The sequence below is a fragment of the Sardina pilchardus genome, chromosome 12 (assembly GCF_963854185.1).
Source record: "Sardina pilchardus chromosome 12, fSarPil1.1, whole genome shotgun sequence".
Taxonomy (NCBI): Eukaryota; Metazoa; Chordata; class Actinopteri; order Clupeiformes; family Clupeidae; genus Sardina; species Sardina pilchardus.
The window spans coordinates 24,414,480-24,430,616 of record NC_085005.1 but is presented as its reverse complement, the minus strand read 5'-3'; the positions used below and the strand labels follow the sequence as shown (position 1 = coordinate 24,430,616).

The 16,137-nt window shown below is 41.5% G+C and overlaps 2 protein-coding genes across 3 annotated transcripts in view; both read left to right on the top strand.

Moving 5' to 3' along the window:
- The first annotated feature begins 3,266 nt into the window (after window positions 1-3,266).
- Window positions 3,267-9,798, top strand: LOC134098395 (syndecan-1-like). 2 transcript variants are annotated; one of them, XM_062551426.1, is made up of 5 exons: window positions 3,267-3,427; window positions 6,485-6,566; window positions 6,943-7,037; window positions 7,145-7,223; window positions 8,764-9,798. In XM_062551426.1, the coding sequence occupies exons 1-5, from the start codon at window positions 3,362-3,364 to the stop codon at window positions 8,931-8,933; spliced, it is 492 nt and encodes a 163-aa protein (XP_062407410.1). In that variant the 5' UTR covers window positions 3,267-3,361; the 3' UTR covers window positions 8,934-9,798. The 2 variants fall into 2 exon arrangements, with proteins under 2 accessions (XP_062407410.1, XP_062407409.1); XM_062551425.1 differs by having other exon boundaries at window positions 7,115-7,223.
- A 1,706-nt stretch (window positions 9,799-11,504) lies between these two features.
- laptm4a (lysosomal protein transmembrane 4 alpha) overlaps window positions 11,505-16,137 on the top strand; it is a 15,606-nt gene continuing 10,973 nt past the window's right edge. Inside the window, exons 1-2 of the mRNA XM_062550240.1 lie at window positions 11,505-11,694; window positions 15,368-15,488. Coding sequence (XP_062406224.1) covers window positions 11,566-11,694; window positions 15,368-15,488 — 250 coding nt within the window. The 5' untranslated portion in view covers window positions 11,505-11,565. The remainder of the gene's footprint in view (window positions 11,695-15,367; window positions 15,489-16,137) is intronic.

The window sequence follows — 16,137 nt, the reverse complement described above, 5'->3', positions numbered from 1 at the left end:
GGGAGCTGGGGGGGAGGGGCGGGTGGTGGGTGGGTTTTACTGGGGTGGTAGTGGGCAGGGACTGGTTAGCGGGGAACGCTGGCATGCCGTGTCTGGATTTAATGCTTACGGAATGATATAATTTTTTTTTTCCTTCATCATGTCTGTGGAACATCTATCTGTCGTAGTTATTCGAGATGAACACTGCCCTAGGAAAACGGTATTGTTTATGTACTGAAATCATCTCTTTACATAGTACTAGTTTAGGCAAAAATGTATAGCATCTTTATGTATGAGTAAATATTAAAGATATTGTTGCTTTTTTCGGGGAACGGGGTGGGGGAGGGGGGCCGGGGGCCAGGATGGCGGCACCTTCCACACCGAGAGAGGATAGCTGGGTGACTGGGCAAGCAAGGCAGGAGACCTTTTTTTGTGGATTGTAATTGGCTCTTACGTCTCCCTTTGTGAGATCGTGTTTTTTTTCTTTTCTTTTTTTTAATTCTATTTAATGCGAGCATGCTCATTTGAGCCAAGCGATGGTAAATTTTGGCGGAAGGGGTCGGCGTTTTTCGAAGGTTTTTTTGGGCATGAGCCGGTGAGGGAGCATTACTTCAGCGACGATTCAGTCTGAATATGCAAGTTATGCAGAGTGGGGGGTGTCTGGAAGGGCTGCTGTCAAATGCTATACAACTCTTCTGTAACGCTAGTATATTAATGGCTTTTCGTTTTTTGCTTCTTATGAGTAATTGTAGAATACATGTAGTATATGTGCAGTTAATAAGTGTAAGTTTATTAGTTTAAATAGGAGAAGACAAAAAAAATACAAACTAGTTGTGATGTTGGACAGGCCTTGCTAAACATAGTAGTGATGCTTTTATTTCGTCTGTACAGTTGTACATTTGTAAACGTTAATGCTGTAAATGGGATGTCTTTTACACTTTTGGGGAAGAAAAAAAAAAAAGCAAAAATGTGCATTTTTGATGTGTGTATATTCATCACTCCCTTCCCCTTGATTATAATGTATACAGATTTTTTTTTCTTTTGATCAAGTGTTATTTTAAAGGACAAAAAAAGAAACAAATCTTTTATGGATTCACAATCGGAACATGGTCTTTTGTTTTTAAATCTGTTTATTGGAGAAGGTCAGACACTCTTTGTACCAGAGCTGTAACATCTGTTGATATTGTCATTTTGACGTGTGACAGTAAAAAAAAAAGAGAGATAAAAACTAAAGTGAATGAAATGATCCATCAATGCTCTGTACTTTGAAGAAAAAAAAAACATAACTAGAACTGGGCTGTTAATAGTCCAATCTGCTACCATGGAAACTTCACAGGACACGACAATTATTTTTGTACAGAAGAGTGCTGTATTTTGGAACAGCTCCTTACTTGTAAGCGAAAGAAATGTAAGATATTGTCAATGATATAAATATGAACATATGGGTTTTGTCACACTGTCAAAGTCATGTACATTTTCAGGAGGCCTTATGTACATTTCCAGATGTTAGATGAAGAGGAAAAAGAACTCATTTTTTTGGAAGCAGAATTGTGACTATGTATGATTAAATTGTTCTTCTAACATTTGAATTTTAGCGTTTCCTTTATTGTGTGTTTTGTGCTGTGTGTTGATCTTCATGTTCGTGTTCTATAGCTGAAAAGGTATCACAGTTCATCCAGTTTGTTGTGTGGTTATAGGTAAAAGGGTGCTAGGCAGAAATGATCTGGCAAATAACAATCATCCTTAATCGCTATGCAGATATTGACTATCAGACACTTCGTCATTGTTAGCAAACAAACATTTATTGACGTGGTGATTGAGTCAAAGGCGGGTCATTCCCGATTCCACCCAGTCTCTATCCCCAGTCATTTCCTGTCACACTCACGGCCCCGTCAAAGATTTTTTAAAAAAAGAAAAAAGGCAAAAAGCTCCCAAAATATATTTAACGGAGTCAATGGTTTCTCAAAAATGTAACACACACACAAAACAACTATCCATGCCAGAATAAACCTGTTGACCATTAGCACACTGATAATTCAGTCACCGCCCCCTTAAGAACACTCAGAAGCTCTGTTTGTATGTAAATAAACCCACATATAGCAAAGTCACACAGGAAAACAAATACACAGGTCTAAAAATAGACCCACCAAAAATGATACCTGTGACCTAAAAATAAATTCAAACGAGGAACAAGAGTGAAATAAAGTTAAGAAGATAGTCAAATGATTGCTTTACAAACAATATTGGTGGTAATTGTTACAAAAAGAGGTAGCTCAATTGAGTAAAAGAGAAAATTAACTAAGCAAAAAAGTTTGTATAGAAATATTTTTTTCAGATCAATTTTGTAGTGTTCAAGAGTGATTGCTGAGATGAGACTATGAATATGACTGTGTAGGGATTTCTGAGAAGGACTGGAAGGCAAGGCATTGAAGATCTATAGCAGAGCAGTGGCTGCTGTACGGAGCTGGCCAGTGCTTATAGCTCCATCCTCCGCAGGCTGGTTGCAGCAGCGGCTCCAGAGTGCCACCAGAGAGGGTTAAAGCGGAAATGCTCGAACGTTGGGGCCTCTCGCTGGCACCAAAGATCCTTCATTACTATTTGCTCCCATAGTAACGTATTGCGTTGCAGTATCTTGATAGTAATGAAGGATCTTTGGTGCCACCTTGTCCCGCAGACGTGTATAGAGACCTCATTTCTCTATTACGACGATTTCAGCTGTCACATGTGAGCCAGTCACTTCATGAAGGAGAAGGAAATGATCACTGGGTGTACTGTTGTGTCACTGAGTCTTTATCAGACCCGTGTTGTCACACTACAAGACAACACACTGGGGTGAAGGGGGGAAGATTGTACTTATCAGTTATTCCAGATACTTCTAAAACTGGTCATGGGAATACACATTTTAACCTTTCAATCAGTTCACGTTGATCTAAAGACTAGAGGCTGTTTTCCCTAAGGCACTTAAATGTTTTGTTGTGTTTATGAGGAGGTAGTTGTCAGGCGAGATGAGTTGGTGTGTGTGTGTGGGGGGTGTGGAGGTGGGGGTGCGGGGTGTTATTTTATTATTATTATTTTTTAAGGGCTTAGTAATTCACTGTTGGTACATACACAAAATGTCAAATTACTCATACTCATACTCTTGCAACATATTCATACATGCATGAGGTTTTCCAACCCCTCTCCTGTTATTTTCCAAGAGTAACTTCCTGGTTCCTCAAGCCCAGGGACCAATCAGAAAGCATTATTTTGCTGTTTGTTGAACGTCTCCCAGCAGAGATTACCTGTGAGGAGGAAGGCGCTACTCATTCGCCACAGGCAGTGGTTGTGCCATGACACACTTGTGTGAGCAGAGCAACTAAAATCTAAGTCAGAACACTACAAAATGAAAGCTTCATGGTTGGCCGCGTGGCTACTCTTCACAGGCATCTGCATGCACCCTGGACACACGGTGAGTGAGGACAAATGAACATGCCATTCCTACACAGGGGGGGTTCTCTTTGCTTCAAAGCGGGTTCTTGGTTAATGTGTGTTATAATGCACTTGTACATGTAAGGGGGGCTAGACTATTTAACAGGGAAGAGTTTTTTTGTTTGTTTTGATAACGTTGTGCAGTATTGACACTCCTGATCATTTGTAACTGATGAAGGCTCAATCTACCTGTGGAGTGGAAAATTACAGGAGGGTCACGGTTTTGTGGGTTAAGTGTGATTGATGCAGTGGCATGTAAAGCCGCGTAAGGCACAGGTGACAGGTTCACTTGTGTGTGCATAATTGCGCAAACAGACATGACCCTGCTTGTGGACGTGTTCTAATTGCCCTGTATGCATTTATACAAACATTTGTGTGTTGGCCCCTAATCGTTCTCAAATAACCCACTGAAAAGGTCCGCGGGGTGATCTCTGCCCTGAGTCCTCCATAGGGATATACAGCACAAAGCCAAGGCTGCACCTTGTCAGCTAGGTGTGAAAGGGTGGTCTTTGGCTAGGGGGGTTTTCTCACGCCTTTCTGTATCTTGATGTAATGCTAGGCTTTAGTTTATGCAAGAAGTGCAAAATGGTGGTCTTATCAGGACTTTATTTCTCTTCGTGTTTCTTTTTTTTTTCTTCTTTCAACTGCAAGTTACACTCGTAATAGTAGTCTAAACATTTTTAATGAGATAATTTACAGCTAGTTTACTATGGCTTGCCCTTTCCTTTTAAGACATCTTCAGATAAACAAAGGTTTATTGTGTGGTTCTGATACTGATACACCCCTCTAGCCAGATCTAGACACGTTTTTACTAGGGAGGAGATAAGGGCAACTAGTCCAATCAAAGTCCATCAGAAGCAATACTGCATCCAGAACAACATACAAAAAAACTCTCAGAACAAAGCATATTTATGGTTGTGTGTGTGTGCGAGAGAGAGGAAGAGGAACAAAGCATGTGTGTGTGTGTGTGTGTGTGTGTGTGTGCATGAGTGTATCAATACTTGACATTCTCCTTCAGAGATTCCAGATTGGGTTCCGCTGGGTTTTGGCAGCTAGTGTTCCTTACTGAATTTGTCCATGAGCATGTTTCTCACGTTCTAATCTAATCACTGCGCTCAGTGAGTGACTCACGTCGATGAGGTCATGTAAGATAAACCCTAAAACGAATACACCTGCGCTGAAATCATACATCACCATGTTAATCACTAAATTAAGGCCTTTTTCATTACTGTTAAACAGTCATTTTATGTAAAGCTTGTGGCATTGGACAGTTCTCATTTGGGAACTTGCCCACATTCTGTCTATATTCAGCATTCAGGTGGGAGGAACTTTGGATATGGAAAATAGTTTGTAAATATTTCATCCTCTGGGCATGGCCCACATGGGTCTTCTGTGGAAGTATAGTATGGCTCATGTAGTGCTATATATGCCATTGAATTGGGGACATATGAGTCCTGATTATGATTATAACTCATATTGACCCTGAGAGACAGGGAGAGTGTCAACACAAAGTTCAGTGAAGCAGCTGTAATTGACCTTTAGTTGAAAAACATTGTTTAGAAGAGTTCAAAGGCCATGCTGCAAGAAACGACCTGAATGCAAGCCAGATTCTTCACTACTTGGAATACATGACCCAATTATAATTACAACCATTTGCAATTCTAGTTTGTTTTAGAAGTTCATTGCAAGCAGTAATGTTTTTTGCAACATTTGCGTGTTTGGCATGTAACTTCTAGATACACCAGCTTGCGATCACAATTCTTCCTCTTTTAGGCTTTGTATTAAAATGACAACATTAGACAGGAACTTCACAACTTGTTTCTGTAATCTGTTTCATGCCGCTTGCAATTACATTTGTTTCAGTATGTTTTTCACATGATAAACCCCTCATATTAGTGATAAAAAAGCTGCAGCATAACCTGAAGTACTATCACTGCCACAAACAACTAACAGCTGGTGGCCACGACTGCAGTTATTTTCAACTTCCATTCCTTTATGACAACAACAGACGATCTGGAACGGCGTGTTTTAATCGGAGACTGGTCTTGGCTGCCATCTGCTCTTGTTTGTGTATTGGCTAAAGCGCTATCCTAAACGGCTCCCTTCAGTTGATTTTTATGGAAGAGAAAATACAGGCCGTACTTGTCTGGCTGTTAGTCATGTCCCTCCAAGTTAATGTATAAGTAGAGACATGTAGAGAGGGGTTGGGCCAATGGCACAATCACCTGAGCCGAGCTGAGCTGAGCTGAGCAAACAAAAGGAGCCAAAAAGGAGAAAGAAAAAAAAAGACGTCCAAGAGAAATAAATTACTACTTTGAGTTCTTCTCAAGGGAGACGGCAGAGGGTTCTCTGTTGACATTACTGCTGCCATAATCCAGTGGATTAACTCAACAACACGTTTGGCAATGGACCGTGCCACTGTGTAATGGAAGATGATTCATACCTTCTTTGTTATTCATTTTTATGACCGTTAAGAGATGACTGGGAGGGACAGCAGTTATAACCTGGAGGTGTCTCTCCTGAATCTCTGCTGAGCCTCCCTAGTATACGCCTATAGTGGCTAATGAGTCAGACACCAGTCACTCAAGTGTCATTAGCCTCATGGTTAATCTGTAATTGGGAGAATCAGCACAGGGGCAAGTCTTTCTGCACAGTCATGTCCCGGAGTTTCATGGCAAAAATGATTCATTGTTTGCCTGGCAACTCGTGACATAAGTTAAACGCGCGGTTTCAGGGGTGTGAGATTATGGATCAAATTACCGTTGTGAAATTGAAAGCAGCAAAGACAGGTGGTTTGATCTGAAATGAAAGAGTAGAAGGCATGTGAAAACCTTGTTCACAACGGGACAGTTGGCTTTATAAAGCTTAGTGGCAAGCTGACATTGGTGTCTTTGTGTTGTGTAAGCCTTTCTTATGCTGTCATGCTGTCACCTGTCGAAATCTGTGAAGTCCCACTCCTGCACACTCCAGGTTGCTCTGCCTCTGGCACAAATGAAGCCGTGTGTGTCTGACTCACACTCTCCCTCCCTCCTTGCAGAGTTCTCCCCCAGAGGATCTGGACGGGTCTGGTGATGATGCTGAGGGTTCGGGGTCTGGGGATCTGGAGAGTTCAGGTTCAGGTAAGTGCACTGCTGTGAAATCCACACCTGCAGCATGATAACCAATCAAACTCTGAGAGCTCAAACCTCCGCCCAGGCAAAACATAACCGCCTCCTGGATCCAGACGGTGATACGGGTCACTCCCAAAATATCTTTTTTTTCTTCCTTGGGTCATTTCAGACCTTGCCTGAAAATGTAATTGAAATCCATCCATAACTTTTTGAGTTATCTTGCGAATAAATAAACAAACAAACAAACAAACAGACAGTCAGACAAACAAACAAACCAACAAACCCAGATGAAAACATAACCTCCTTGGCGGAGGTAATAAAATGCTCTTGGGTATAACTGGATTTCCTAAGCACAATCTCTTGTTTTTTTTTTGTTCTTTTTCAGGCCCGCTCGTCAAAACCACCACCCTCTCACAGATGACCCTAGAAGGGGGCCTTATCCGAGAAATCTTTGTGGGTGACACGAAAAGAGAAGGGCCTGTAAGAACTTGTTTACTCTCACTTCTGCTTATATTATAGTACTTTAGTCTATTTATTGAACAATTTGCTTGTCTTAGGATGACTCGGATCTAACATTTGATTCCCAGCCTGTCACTGCTGCATCTATGCCACGTCCGACAGGACAGGGGAGTCATGGCTTTTTGGAGGACAAGGAGACTCTTGCAGGTAATCCTTCTGCCAAATAGTATTATGGTGGTTATACAAGACCTGTAAGCACTGGTATGAAGGAACAACAAATCTGTCAACCGGTGTGTGTGTGTGTGTGTGTGTGTGTGTGTGTGTGTGTGTGTGTGTGTGTGTGTGAGTGTGTGTGTGCACGTGTGTGTGTGTGTGTGTGTGTGTGTGTGTGTGTGTGTGTGTGTGTGTGTGTGTGTGTGTGTGTGTGTGCATGTTTGTGTGTGTGTGTGTGTGTGTGTGTGTGTGTGTGTGTGTGTGTGTGTGTGTGTGTTTGTGTGTGCACGCGTGTGTGTGTGTGTGTGTGTGTGTGTGTGTGTGTGTGTGTGTGTGTGTGTGTGTGTGTGTGTGTGTGTGTGTGTGTGTGTGTGCATGTGTGTGTCAGTCAGAATGAAACATTGCAAAGACTTTTTTTTCCTTTTGGTGGGCTGAGACAAAGTTCCTTGTCTAAGGCCACAACATTGGCTTTGTTGACGCTAGAATGCTTCTCAAATCTCAACTGAGATTGAAAGTGGGTCTGGAAAGGCTTCATTAACATATGACTTCCAGGGGTGTAACGAAGCAGTGAAATTAAACGTAAACTGCTGCACTAAACTCTTTTTCGTTAAACTTGTTTCAGTGCAGCACACACATCTTTCTTGTAAACAAAGATTTAGATGCAGTTGTTTAGTCAATTCAAAAGAAAACATACGTCCATATTTGTTTAACCCAGCCATTGGTCATGTTGAATGGACTGATCTAGGCTATCTGTCATCATATAAAGTCCGCTCAATGCTGGATAAGCGGGTTTTTGGTGATTTGGAAACTAACGTCAATCCAGATGGACCTGCAGAGCAAATTAAAATTTGCTAACAGGTTCGTCTGGCTTTACCCAAGCTTGCACAACAACCATAAGCAACTATAGGATTCTTTTGGTTACCAGTTTGACCCACTGCTATCAACTTTGGCTGGGGCTTAACCCGCAAACAAGAATTTTAGAAATTTTAGTATTCCAGGACAATATATCATAATTGTTGTGGCATAATGTTGTTATTTTGGGATACACTAGGAAGTACTATAAGAATTTACTATAAAAACAAGTGGGGAAGGATATTATAGTGGTTCAGAACATCATAGTATTACATTTTACTACAGAAATACTATAGAAATAGTTTCATAAAGGCATCCAGGGGTCATCAGCTCAGTACAACAGAAACTTGGTCACACCGGTTACCGCCCCTTGGTTACCGTCCCTATCAGCCTCCATGGCTTAAAAAGCATCAACAGTTTCCTTGTAAAAAGTATGTTTTATGGATATGTTTACAAGCAGCTCGTGCGTCAGAATTTGTCAGCTTTCCTGTGTTGGTCTAGGAAGCACTGAGCCGGCTAATGTCACCAATTAGTGGAACCTGTTCCTCTGCGAGTGCATTAATTAGCAAGTCCAGGTGACTGGAGCAAAACAACTGAGAGGAGGGTGTAATGACTCTGCCTGAAGCATCTGTCTGGCGTCCATGACAAAGAGCGTCATCAGGAAATCTTTTCTACTTTTCAGCGGTCGTCAGCGGGGGTGTGGGAGCGTTGGCCCTGGCCCTGGTGCTCGTTGGCGCTGTGGTGTACTTCATGAAGAGGAGGGAGAAAGGAAAGTACGCGGCGGCCCAGCACACAAACGGCAAGGCGATGTATCATCAAGCACCGACAAAAGACGAGTTCATAACGGCATAGCACCACATGCAACCATAATGACTATTCAAAGGAGGAGAGAGGTTCTCTCACTCTTCAGGGAGGGAGAGGGGGATGGAGAGGGGGATGAGAAGTACTACAAAGGGTGTGGAGACGATGGAGTAATTGTAAATAAGGTGCAAGAGAAAGAGAGAAAGAGAGGAAGGGAAAGGAAAAGAAGAAAGAGGGTGAACGGACAGGAAAAGGAGATTGTCAAGCAGAGGCGTGAGGTATGTCTGAGTGAGAACAAGGACAAAGGGGAAAGATGAAAAATGAAAGTGACATGTAACATGTACAGTTCAGTAGCAGTAAAACGATAAGACAGACAGGAGCTGGTCAATTGTTTTTTTTTTTAATTTTTAACTAGTGTTTTGTATTAGAGAAAACAAGAGAAAGAAGGAGAGAAAGAGAGAGGGTGAGAGAGATAGAGTGCGCGCGCGTGCGTGTATGTGTGAGTGTGTGAGTGTGTGTGTGTGTGCGTGTGTGTGTGTGTGTGTGTGTGTGTGTGTGTGTGTGTCTTATAAGTGCCATGATTTTCAGGATTTTTGGTTGTATCACTGGTAGGCCTTTCTGAGATGATGCTCTACTTTGTGTTCCCATTTTAACACATGATACTGTATTTATTGATCTGCCAGACGTGCCAGACTCTGAGTTAGGAGACCAATTGTAACACTGCCCTGTCTAAAATGTAGCATAGTCTCTCAAATGTATTATGTTCATCATCATTGTCTACAGCGGTTTAAACTGCACTACATTCACATTAACAAATTAAATCTGTATTATGCTGTTTTAAGTGGGCTTGCTGACTTCTGGAGGCTTTACACTTTTGAGTAATAAATTGGACACCTATGGTGTCATGGTGACAGACCTTGTGGTTCCTTGTCTGGTCTTGATGAGTTAGTGTTGTTGCTAAATATTTAATTTTTGAACTGTATTTAGAACACCAACCAATACAACCCAAAGGCAAATAATATTTTATATTAGATTAGATTAGATTAGATTTGATTTCATTGTCATTGCTGTGCAGATAGACAACGAAATGCAGTTTGCATCTGAGTGCAATGTGATATATACAGTAGGCTACAGGTGGTGCTTAAACTATAAGATGTTTTACAGTAATATAAATGTACTAGAAATATGTGCCGTGTATAGAGCAGAATAGATACGGATATGCAGTATGAACAACATACATGTAGCCTGATAAACCAGCCTAAATGGATTTGCCGTCCAGCAGTTGGCGCTGGTTTTCCAGGCTAACATACATGCAGAGAATAAGTATTTGAACCCATGCTAAAGTTAACTAAAAAGAGGAATATAAAATCATCTTCTGGAAATTCTTTGTGAATGAAGCATGTATCGTAAATAAATAAGTGTACTTCCTTTAAATACAGGGGGAATAAGTATTTGACCCCTATGTTAAATTCCCATAGAGGAAGGGATTTTTTTATGTTTTTATTTTTAAAGGCCATAATTTCATGGATCCAGGATACTATGCATCCTGATAAAGTTCCCCTGGCCTTTGGAATTAATTAACACCACATTATCACATACCATTCACCATACCTAGATTGGCATGGTGTTTTTTTTTCAGTTAGCCTGTTTCATGCTCATTGAGTTCAATGCAAATCAATAGCAAAAACCGCAAAGATAACTTAAGCTAGCCAACATCTCACAGGCATCATTTGTGAGTCATATAGTAACACTACTACAATACACTGCATACAGGCTAGATCTATATTATTCTCACTAGTCTTACTAATACATTATATACAGTATGTGTGTGTGTGTGTGTGTGTGTGTGTGTGTGTGTTGTTCATACTTTGTTCATATCACATTGCTGTTTCGTCCACACATATTTATATTCAATATTACTCTAAACCACCTTCAGTAAACCAACTGATAAGCTACTGTCTATTCTGCACTATATTTTGTATCCTGTCTATGCATAACACATTGGACTTTTCTGCTTTTTGCACTTCTGGTTAGACACAAACTGCATTTTGTTGTCTTTGTACTTGCACTCTGCACAATGGCAGTGAAATTGAATCTAATCTAATCTATGTGGTTGTGCCTCAAGAGAAGAGCTATTAAGAAGACATTGCAGAAACTGCAAGCTATTTTTGGCGGTTAAAAATAATAAACAATAGGCCTACTAAGCGTTCTGCCCTCATGTTTTATGTGTAGGCCTAAGATGTAGCCTTACCTGAAGGTCTAGGCCTATGTAGACTACTAGACCATGCAGTCTGTTGTAGTCTAGCCTATAGGCTAGTAAATTCAGCATGTAGGCTCCAGTTCTAGTTTGTTACATATCTACAACGAATATGCTGTTGATGGAATTTCCCAGTAACTGTGAGGGATTACGCCAACAGAAATGACAAGGTCTGCTCAAGCAGAGAATTTCTAAATAGGGATAGACTGGCACAAGTATTACAGCAGCAGCACTGATCCCGCCCATTTCCCTTTCCTTTCTTTGCATGATTGTCTAATCTCGTTCTACCATTGGCTTAGGCAGATGCTTGTCAAGTCCGTATGTCTGTATGTTTTCGTTTGTAACGTCAGTCAGGTAGGGAGGCGTTTCCAGAATTCAGAGTCGACTGTTGTTGATGGTGGAAGTCTTGTAGGTCGTGCCGTTTTCATGATGTTTCTCCCAAACATGCAGGGCGATATGCACTTCAAACCGACTCGCGACAGATTCTACACGACAAGATGTTGCGGGTGCTGCCATGTTCGGACAGGAACTATCATCCTGGGGACATGGTACATGGTATGTGGATGTGGTCGATATGCGTTGGCTAGCTGCAGAAGCCATTTATGCTAGCTTTGCAGGGCTAACGAGAGCTAGCGATTAAAGCTAACTTGAGACGAGCCGTTATTGTCGTGGTGCACTCTGATGTGCTTTCTGGTTGCTATGATAGCCATAGCACAACTGTGTGTCATTTGTCCATAGATAAGAGTGATCGAGAATATTTGGTGACGTTAGATATCTTGGTTGGTAATGTTGGCGAAGCTGACCAGCTAGAGGCCAGTTAGCGCTAGTTAACGTTAGCTCGATTGCAAAGTTTACTGAACCAAATGAACCAATGACCTGCAAGGATATTGATGCGATGTTAGTCAGTTGTCCAAATATTAACCATCGTTAAATACAATAGGTTTGATGGACAAAGTTCTACTGTTTTACTAATATTTGTGGAAACTGAGAGGTTTTATTACTGATGAAGATTGATTTACAAGTGCGGTTGTGTGCTCTTTTGCATGAATGGAAGAAGGATAACGTTAACGTTACTCCGATGACTAACCTAACCCAGGCGCTATGGTGCGATAGCAGCTAGCTGTTTGCTCTACCCAACTAGCTAGCTAGCAAGCATATCAGAATTTGTGCTGTTTGTTTACATTACTTTCTGGTATTGGAAGTCCTGCAGTTACCTGGACTTAACAAAATAAAGCTATTCGCTAAATATACTCAATGTGATCATTTCGTTCACTCTACATTTGTCAGGCAAAATTATTCAATAATGTTAAACGTCAATATTACTTGATCTAATGCTAACAGATTAACGTCTCTTTAGGTGTTTGATTTTGTTATGATACATGTCCTAAACTAAAAGTGTTTTGAGGCAGAGAAATAATGTTATAGTTTATTAGTTAAAGTTAACCATCCCACCGAGCTAAGTTACGGTAATGCTTTCCAGTTTGTGAGTTAAACAACCATTGATCCTCACAAAAAAAATGCCGAAGTAATGAGTAATGTCAAACTGGTCATGTGAAGGACAGGTCAGAAAACAAGGGGACAGTTCCACTGAATTCCACTGATGGGGAGACTGAACTGGCTGTTATATGCCATTGGTCCTTACAATTGTTCAGCTTCCAGCGCTCCCCGCGTTACGCAACAGCTGTTAGGTTTTATGTGAATGTAGGTGCATTAATCCCACACTGCGCCTGTGTGTAGCCTTTCTTTGTAGCACACACACATGCTCTCTCTCTCTCTCTCTCTCTCTCTCTCTCTCTCTCTCAACAAATTGTGCTTGGGGTTTGGTTGCGGTTCGGCTAAATCATGTGCACTTATAGGAGCGATTAAGCTTATGCAGTGTCAAGTTGAGCAAGGAGAACTTTTTTCATGTAATTCTCCTTTAATTTAGAATGATTTGCCCGAAGAGCATCTTTATGTGTGCAGTGACCTATGGTAACTCCTTTGCCTATATACATGACCTACACACACACACACACAAGATCATATTTCCATTACATTGACAGAAGCAAATTAAACAATATGAAAGAAAACTTAATGAATCAGAGATTGGCCTGACAAAAACTGCCTTTGTTACAGAAGTTATGTCCAGTATCAACATATTTAAATGGAAGACCTCTAATTCCACTAAATCAAAAATAATCATCACATTATTGTCAAACTAAAGTTGTAACTCAGCCCAGGTCTTACAACCCTTCAATGCACGGCTCACTCAGAACCTTTTTTGTGTGATTACTCTCCTTCCTGCATATCAGATTGCTGCCTGGCCATTTCTTGTGTATAAGACTAGCGTTATTATGCTCATAGCAATGTTTTCCTGGCACTGTGAGGTCACTGGCATTTCTTCCCCAAACTCAGGATGACTCTGCGTTTCTCACCCAAACATGTCCACTAATCCCCCGCCATCACACATCCTGGGCTGCTTCTTAAAGTCGAGGAAAGATGTTGGCTGATGTTGTTTAAGTTCTGATGGTAGGAGGACTCTGAGCCCTGCGGTGGTAGACGCAGGGGGCTCAGATAGCCTTGGCCTACGAGCTTCATAACAACAGATCAATGTGCAGACTAATGAAATGGATGATATCAATTGTAGCAGTTGTGGGCGAAAAACATGTCCGGGTATGGCAGTTCAGGTTTCAAGGATAACACTGGAAATAACGATGCAGTCTTAGCCTGTAGTGCTTACCTTGGTATGCATGCACAAGGTGGTGTAACTGTTACCATATTTTGGAGAGCTGAATGCTGAAGGGTCAATGTGTTATGTATCAGTCCCTGAACATTTGAATACCGTGATCAGGGTGATTTTTCAGTATTTATTGCTTAGCATAAGTCAGTACTTTTGGTTGACAATGTTAGCCTATGTTAATTTGACATTGGGTAGTAGAGGTTAGAGATGCTAAACTTCACTGTTTGTGCCTTGGACGGGATTGGGTCATAAAGAAAAGCAGACGATCTTCATTGGTCTGGTTGAGATTTTGTAATGCAGGCTACAGTTATTCTCTACGTATGGTCCTCCTGGAGGTGTTATATATATATTTATCTCCCTCAACAATGGAATTCTCTTCTCTGATTGGCTAATGGGGTGGCCATTAACTTCGTATAACCTGCTACCTTCGAAGTAGTTCCCGTATCACACTTGAATATTAATTCGCCAAACTCGTTGCGAAGTTTAAATGAACTGTCACGTTGCATCCAAGCTGAAATACAGACGTGCAGAACCATAGTAACATTGTAGCATATGACGGAGGTGGATTGTAGCTAGTTGGATGCCATGTAGGCTACAAAAGTAGCGATCTTTCAAAGTTAAAGTTAATCAGAATCCTGGGAAATGCCCGCTTGACAACGGCAGAGATAGAACTAACGACTGGCTTTTGGCCGTAGCAACCAGCCATTTAGAACTAACGACTGGCTTTTGGCCATAGCAACTATCCATTTAGAACTAGTAACGGCAGTTTTGTCCTGCAAGTAGAAAGTTGATATGTGGCGGAAAGTAGTCCCACAGTCAAGACAGTTTTAGCGATGTTAACGGACGCAACGGTGGAATAAAACTATGTTCTAAATATACAGGTTATGAATACAAACGGGAGATAAGCGGGATAACGGCCTTCGAGGTCGACCGGTTCGATGGAAATAATGGCACGGCGGAGGTAACTCCGTCTCCGTGCTTCGCACGTCGCCGGAGTTCTAGACCTCCACCTAGCCATTATTTCCATCGAACCGGTCACCTCGTCGGCCGTTATCCCTTACATATATATATATATATATATATATATATATATATATATATATATATTATTATTATTATTTTTTAAACAAATTCAACACATAGGACTATGTTTTCTTTTCACATGCCTGATATTTAACTGTCATTTGTCAACCCTTTATGTTTTATTGCCTGTGTGTGAGCACTGCATTCTGTGGTTTCTCCCCTGGGTCGCAAATTAACTTTATATCCACTCCTGTCTCTAATTACAGCACTCTGACGTGGTGATGATGTTTGATTTGTTTTTGTGGGTGTCTGAAGGTTTTTAAGTAAAGGTTTTTAAAAGTCTTTTTGTTCTGCATACCCTTTCTTTCTTTCTTTCTTTCTTTCTTTCTTTCTTTCTTTCTTTCTTTCTTGCTTTCTTGCTTTCTTTGTTCCTTTTCGCTCACTCTCTCTCTTTCTCTCTCTCTCTCTCTCTTTCTCTCGGTGTAGGTGGTGAATCTGCTGATGGGAATTCTGCTGACAGTGGCTGTTACCCACCCTGAGAACGTGCCCGCCGTTAACTTGCAGTACGAGGCCATCGAGCACTACTTGGCCTCCGACAGGATGTCAGGTAAACATACACACACACTCTCTCTCTCTCACTCACACACACACACACACACACACACACACACACACACGCACGCACACACGTCACACACACACACACACTCAGCAGAACCATGTAGTTTACAGATGACCTTGCCAGCGCTTCAGTGGAGCTATGCTGCAAGTCTGAAAGTGCCGTTATTGTCATGCAGTCAAAATCCCTTTTCTTTCCATGAGGTTTGCTCGTCCCAAGAAGAATGTGGCTCCGTCAGTGGAAAAGCTTCTGTGAAACCTGTTATTCTTAAGTTCCACTGAAATGCACATGCCAGTTAAAATGTCCCCAAGGCCATTATGGTACTTTCCTGAGAACAAGTTCACCTACTTATTCTTTTGGCTGACTCACATTAAACTGATATCTAGAGCATTATCCCCTCAGTGTAGAGGTCATTGCTATGGACACGGTGTCCAGACCGGTCGTTTAGACCCAATAGTCATAAATGCAGGGTCAAAGGCCTCTAGCTGATGAATGCAGAGCATTGTGAAAGCAGCTCTTTGGCGGTCATGAAAAAGAGCGCACTCCCTGACGCTGTGTGACCTCCCTTTGATAGGGACTATCTCTTCCTGCCCGTGTCTTTGCTAAACAAAGCTCTGGAATGGCAAATACCAGAAGC